Here is a 7,027-nt window from a genome sequence, read left to right as displayed (position 1 = left end):
AAAAATCCAAAGCCATAGACAGTGAGCAAATAGGAAAAAAAAGGCATAACCACAAAGAACCAATATGGCAGAATCCAATACTATTCATGCCAGCCTGACCTTCTTTACTTTGGGAGCAGTCACTAAATGATGAAACCAGGGAAAAGCTGGAGATTTATGTCAATGGGAATTGTGAAGATTTTCTGAAGAAGAGAGGGGTTACACGGGTATATACATAGGCAGTGGGGAAGAAGCCAATAGATGTGGAGAGAATGAAGATAAGTGAGAGACATGATGTTAAAAGGGGCATTCTGCTGAAGAAGACAGGATGGAGTGGGATCACTTGTACATGTAGAGAGTTTGGCCTCAGCAAGGAGAAGGACCAGATTTTCATGTGAGGCAGGGATGGAGGAGACAGTAGCAGAAGGCATCTAGGTGATCTGGGAGGAGGAGCAAGAGAAGAAATGGGGAATTCCCGGGTGAATAGCTTCCAATTTTTTTCAGCTAAAAGGGAATTGGGGAGAGGAGGTGCCTGGGAAAGTCTGAGGAGGGAAGAAAAAGTTTGGAAAAGCTGCTGTGGTGAGTAGGATAGTGAGTTAACTAGTGAGCTGTAAATGGACTGCCTTGCAGTGGTGAGAGCCCAGTTGGGATTATGAGCAAATTTATTTTGGTCCCAGATGGGATCACTTCAGGATTTTCTCCAGTTTTGTTCAGTAGCCCACGAGGAGGAGTGAAGGCAGTGGAGGGTGGTTGTAATCCAAGGCAGAAGCTTGGCTAGGAAAGCTCTTTGATGGGAAAAGGGGCAAGTGATTAGAGAGAAGAGGGCAATATAGAGCTGAACCAGCTTACCAAGGGGCCGAGGGGGATGGGAGAAGAGCATAGCTAGTGGGGTGATGATGACCCGGGAGAGAACAGAGCAGTCGTGGGATTGGGTGTCACAGTGAGAATGAAGGAGATTTGAGGTCTCGGTGGAATGATAGATAACAGGTGAATAAGGGAACTTCAGAGTTCAGGAACATGAGAATGGAGCAAGTGGGTGTGGAGCAAGGGCATGTGATGGCAAGTCAAGGGGACCACCATCAGTCACACAAGCAGAATCCTTGGGGTTGGAAGAGGCCTTGGTCACCCTCTGGTCCAACTGACACCTAGATTAAGAATATGTTCTAAATTTAGGAAGGTTGTCCAGCTTGAAATATTCTCCAGATGAAGAACCTTCAGTAAGTGGGAACCTGCTCCACTGAGTCATGTTTGGATGGCTCTAATTGCTGGGAAGTTTTCCCTAATATCAAGCCTTAATTTTTTTGTTTTTAAACCTTTGCCTTCCATCTTAGAATCAACACTGAGTTCCAAGGCAGAAGAATGGTAAAGGCTGGGCAATGGGGGTTAAGTGACTTGCCTAGGGTCACACAGCTGGGAAGTGTCTGAGTCCAGTTTCAAACCCAATACCTCCTATCTCTAGTCCTGGCTCTCAATCCACTGAGCCACCTAGCTGCCCCTGCCTTAATTTGCTTCTTTTACCACTTCCATAGCGAACTTCCAATCTGTAGTTCTGCAGATGGCCAATGGATCCAAAAGGAAGCCGAGAGCAATGTTCTAGTCCAAAGCAAAACATCCCTGCAATGTCAGTATTCTTTCTGGTATCCTTCTAATACTCTTCTAGTGAGTAATGGAGAAAGAGGTAGCCTTGAAGTTGGGAAGGTCTGTGTTCAAATCCCACCTCTAACACATACTAGCTGTGTGGCCCTAGGCAAAGCACTGACCTTCTCACTTCTTTCAGGAAATTCTCTCAAGCTTTAAGTTACGGAGTAGGTACTGACTGGCACTGGCAGAGGGAGTTTCCTTGAAGGGAATTCCCTCTGCCAATGAAATCACAGGTCTTGTCCAAAAAAAAAAAATTCTGATTGAGAGGCAGTATGGAGAATGGAACAAAGAAGAACTGAGTTCAAATCACGAGATCATAGATGGTTTTATGACTATTAGAGCCCAGCTAACTTTTTTTTAAACTTATTAGACTATTAAGACTTAATACTTTAAACTTTAAGACTTTAAACTATTAGACTATTAAGACAAGACTTTTGTCTTGATACTAAATTGATACTAAATATTGGTTCTGTGTCATTTAAAATCACTTGGGATACTTGGAACTACATTTCCCGTGGTCCAACGGGTTTCTTGGGTTTCCTGTTTTGGATTACGTATTCAAGGTGAGGGACTGTTTTAAAATAGGGGGGAAGTGACTTGGAGCTTCCTCTTTAGCTACCTGAGCTCGCGAAGAGAGGAAAGGTAAATGACTGAGGCGAGGTTTGAATAGGTTTCTTACAAGCACGTGGTCAACTTATCTCTACCAGCATGGCTTTTATTAAAATATTATTCTTCCTTTTGATCTCGGTCTTCATCATTTTTAATCATAACAGTTTGGCAACCACGAAGGCAGAAGAGAGGTGAGGGCTAGGCAATTGGGATTAAGTGACTTGCCCAGGGTCATACACTTAGAAAATGTCTGAAGCCGGTTTTGAATCCAGGACCTCTGATCTCTAGGCCTGCCAGCTAACTCTTAAAGATGTTATCATAATATCATAAAGATATTATGGCTGAATTTCTGACCTGCATTGACGGAGGGAGTTTTCACAAAGAGAGGTCCATATACCTTTGAAATGACAAGTTCGAATCCCATAAAAATAAAATATCCTTCTGGTGACAGTCTATGACTTCAAAGTATGAGGCAGCACAATCTCTGTATCATCAAAACTTTATTCGTATAAGAACAAAATTCGCAGTTGAATTTCTCAAACCCATTGGATAATAAATACTTGAATAAATATAAATAAATATAAGTTACTTCTCAACAACAACCTCTAAAGGTATAAATAAATAATTCTGAATAAATATTTCTGAATACATTCAAGTGTTCCACATTTCTGAGAACATTTGGGTACAGAAATAGCTTATAAATACCTGGTTTGTCTATCAAAGTAAAAAAAAAAGAGGAAGATGTTTAGTCAAAACATTCAGAGTTACTGGCAATTCTAGTCAAGAAAACCAAGAAGATTCCATCCATTGTAAACTCAGTGAAGTCTACTAATCAAATAAATGGCTCATATTGAGGATGGCCACAACCTTCATGGACTGTGCCATGGAGAAAGTAAACACATGCATATATAAATAAAATAATTTAAGTGAGAGGCAATAGAGCCTGGCCATTCTCATCCCTTCCCTTGTTCCCCAACCCTTTCTCAAGAAAAACTGCTATTGGTCAATTAATCATAGGAATTCCTTTGGGATTTCAATAATAGTGATGATCTTCAGAATCTAGGCTTTGCTCTTATCCCAATACCCACAAAGCCATTGGGCGATGGGCCTTTTAAGAGGGAGTCAGGTAGTTCATCATTCTATCGATGGTCACGGTCCGGGTTCTGAAGGCATGAAGGAGGACACAGAGCTTGACTTTGATCTTGTAGAAGTCAGATTGTTCTGGTGAAGAGATCAGTGGCACATTTTCACTGTTGAAATTCAGGGCCTGCGACAGTAAGGAGAGAGCATGAAACAAATCCATCAGGAGAAATGTGAAAAGCTAATAATGATCGGTTTGGATTCTCCGACCTACTTAGCATCATAGATCTAGAGCCTGACTGGACCTAATAGACCATTTAGTCCAATTCTTCTCATTTTTTAGCTGAGGAAACTAAGGTCTAGATCAGTGGTTCCCAAACTTTTTTGGCCTACCGCCCCCTTTCCAGAAAAAACATTACTTAGCCTCCTGGAAATTAATTTTCAAAAATTTTAATAGCAATTAATAGGAAAGATAAATGCACCTGTGGCCATCACCGCCCCCCTGGATCGCTGCAGCACCCACCAGGGGGCGATGGCACCCACTTTGGGAATCACTGGACTAGAGAAAGGAGTTGACTTGTGCAAGGTCATACTCATAGGAAGTGGTGGAACCAAGGTTTTAACCCAAGTTCCCCCATCCCCCCCAACTTTTGAGCCACCGTCCCTTTCCCCATACTCTGCTACCTCCTCACTGATTTAGCAAATCCCAAGCTTACTCCCCAAATTGACTTCCAGTCAGATGGCCAGCCAGAACAGAAGATATTACCCTGGGATGAAGCTATTGGAGAACTCTGAAAAGTTTAGAAAGCCTGCCTTGAGAGTCGGGTTCTGCAAAGGAGCAATCTAATAAAGATGGCATTGACTGATATTCTCAATGATTTATGTGTCATACTGAGAAGTGGGCTGGCTCACTTTAGAGTCCGAATTGGTTCTTGTAATTAGCAAAACTGTCTGTCCTAGAAATCACAGATGGCTCTCCTTCATTCAGCTCTTTCCAAGGTTTGCTCTTTCTCCCTCTTTTTTTTTTTAACCCTTAACTTCTGAGTATTGGTTACTAGGTGGAAGAGTGGTCAGGGTGGGCAATGGGGGTCAAGTGACTTGCCCAGGGTCACACAGCTGGGAAGTGTCTGAGGCCAGATTTGAACCCAGAACCTCCTGTCTCTAGGCCTGGCTCTCAATCCACTGAGCTACCCAGCTTCTCCCTCTAGAAATGACTTTACACCTACTCTGTGTTTTCCTAAGTTAAGTCAGCAAGTCAAGACAAAAAGCATTTATCAAGTGCCTACTGTGTGCCGGGGTGGGGCTGAGTGCTCAGGAGACAAAGAGTTCACCTTCTGATGGAAGGAGACCACATGCTAACAACTGGGCTATACAAAGGATAGAATAGATGAAAGGCAATCCTATAGGGGATGGCATTAGCTGATGGGAGAATTGGGATCCATGCTGTATCTCTTCCTAGTAGACTGTAAGCTCCTCAAGGGCAGGGCAGGGAGGGTTTTCTTTTAGTCTTGGTGTTCCCAGTGCCTGGAACATAGAAGATGCTTAATATATAGATCATAGGTTAAGTGACTTATCCATGGTCAATAGCACATAGAAGGCACGTAACAAATGTTGGTAGGGGAGGGGCAGCTGGGTGCCTAAGTGGATTGAAAGCCAGGTCCAGAGATGGAAGGTCCTGGGTTCAAATCTGACCTTAGATACTTCCTAGCTGTGTGACCCTGGGCAAGTCACTTAACCTCCATTGCCTAGCCCTTCCCACTCTTCTGCCTTGGAACCAATACACAGTATTGATTCTAGGATGGAAAGTAAAGGTTAAAAAATGCAGGGTTATGGATGGCTTGCTCAGAGATGCTTAGGTCATTTCTGACATTAGATTCTAACTCAGGTCCTCTGACTCCACCATGCTTCTTTAGCTGTTTGCAAGTTGTATTCCCCTCATCCCATGAGACTTGAAGGGCCACGAAGACAAGGTCATTTTGCCTTTGTATCCCTGATACCTAGCGCAGTGCCTTGCACATGGGACATACTTAATAAATGTTTTCTCTACTGGATTGAAAGGGCAGCTGGATGGTACAGTGGATAAGGTGCCACACTTGGAGTCAGGAAGACCTGAGTTCAAATCTGACTTCAGACACTTGCTGTGTGACACTGGGCAAGTAATTGAACCCTGTCTACTTCAGTTTCCTCATCCTAAAAATGAGCTGGAGAAGAAAATCTCAAACGACTCCAGTATCTTTGCCAGGAAAACTCCCCAAAGAAAGAGTTGTACGTGACTGAAAAATGATTAAACGCCATTGGACTGAATCTTATGAAGATTGAACATCTGAACCAGTTTCTATCTATCTATCTATCTATCTATCTATCTATCTATCTATCTATCTATCTATCTATCTATCCATTTATCCATCCGTCTATCTATCTATCTATCTATCTATCTATCTATCTATCTATCTATCTATCTATCTATCTATCCATCCATCCATTTATCCATCTGTCTATCTATCTATCTGTCTGTCTGTCTGTCTGTCTGTCTATTCATCTATTCATCTATTCATCTATCTATCTATCTTTCTATCTATCTATCTATCTATCTATCTATCTATCTATCTATCTCCTACTATGCTGGGAATAGTTGGATCTCATTTAATAAACACTTGTGGGGGCTAATGAATCAAGGAGCCTTGCTCTCTTGCTCTCTTGCTCTCTTGCTCTCTTGGCATCTGGAAGCTCCTGGACAGCAAGGGACTCTTTCCCCTTTCTTGGTATTAGCATAGTGCCCGGCACACCGGAGTCACTTAATACATGCTTAATAAACACTTATTGATTGATATAAACCAGATACAAGCAGATACACCCAAGGAATAGAGAGCAAAAGGATTTCTACCTGCATCATCTCATCAATGGCATCCAACATATTGTGATCCACAGAGATCTCCTTGGTAGGGTGCTTTCTGAGAGCATCCTGGATCACATTAAACTTGGTCTTGTAGGTCTTCAGGTCCCCGTAGATGCTTCTAAGGCACAAATCCTGCCAAATATCAAAACAAGGTTTAAGGAAACACAGTAATTCACCAAGAACTTAAAAAAAAAAGCACAACAGGGGAGAACTTCCTCTTTTACCTTAATTAAAAGTGTCTCTGTGGAAACCAGGCAACTTTGGTTCTAGAATCAGAGAAGCAGGATGTTAGTGATCAAATTCTGCCCCACTGGGTGAGAAATGAAATTCTTTTGAAGAGGGAAACAAAACCCAGATGTCATCTCTACCTTGATTAATTCTGGGGGCAAGCAAGCCCTCATGGTGTTGCTTCTGCCTTTAGTGATATCTTCGTGATCAATTTTTTCCAAGGAACAAAAATAAGGTTCAAGTATTGTTCTTGCCTGTAGAAATAAAAGCATCAGCTCAGCCTCCCAAATGGCCCATCTGGTGAATTGCACCAAGTATTAGTGAAGAAGTAGGTCATGGCGGACCAGCTTGGGACAGACATGGCTCCCCTGACTTTCATCTTTCACAATTTTCTTGAGCCGCAAGAAGACCAGAAGACAAGCCCCATTTTAATCATGTGTGTCTCCCTTTGCTGCCCCATCTCCACTTTAGACAAAGTTCTTTCAGAGATGTGTTTTCCATTATACAGACATCACACATTCTTCCTTCCTTCCTTCCTTCCTTCCTTCCTTCCTTCCTTCCTTCCTTCCTTCCTTCCTTCCTTCCTTCCTTCCT

The 7,027-nt window shown here is 42.5% G+C and overlaps 1 protein-coding gene across 1 annotated transcript; it reads right to left on the bottom strand.

The window, feature by feature from the left end:
• Positions 1 to 3,340: 3,340 nt before the first annotated feature.
• On the bottom strand, positions 3,341 to 6,705 carry IL12A (interleukin 12A). The gene is made up of 4 exons (XM_044669536.1): positions 6,574 to 6,705; positions 6,430 to 6,471; positions 6,194 to 6,337; positions 3,341 to 3,496 (listed from the first exon to the last, which is right to left on the bottom strand). The coding sequence occupies exons 1-4, from the start codon at positions 6,703 to 6,705 to the stop codon at positions 3,341 to 3,343; spliced, it is 474 nt and encodes a 157-aa protein (XP_044525471.1).
• Positions 6,706 to 7,027: the final 322 nt, after the last annotated feature.

Source organism: Gracilinanus agilis, chromosome 3 (assembly GCF_016433145.1).
Source record: "Gracilinanus agilis isolate LMUSP501 chromosome 3, AgileGrace, whole genome shotgun sequence".
NCBI lineage: Eukaryota > Metazoa > Chordata > Mammalia > Didelphimorphia > Didelphidae > Gracilinanus > Gracilinanus agilis.
Note: the sequence above shows the minus strand (reverse complement) of the source record. Positions and strands in the feature narration are given on the sequence as shown.

What these genes read in the sequence shown, in the direction of transcription:
- IL12A (XM_044669536.1), bottom strand. Translation starts at nt 6,705, where the DNA reads ATGCTTTTATTTCTACAGGCAAGAACAATACTTGAACCTTATTTTTGT. An exon ending in CAGAGACACTTTTAATTAAG is followed by an intron (nt 6,338 to 6,429) that starts GTAAAAGAGGAA and finishes GATATTTGGCAG; the next exon opens with GATTTGTGCCTTAGAAGCAT. An exon ending in CCATTGATGAGATGATGCAG is followed by an intron (nt 3,497 to 6,193) that starts GTAGAAATCCTT and finishes TTACTGTCGCAG; the next exon opens with GCCCTGAATTTCAACAGTGA.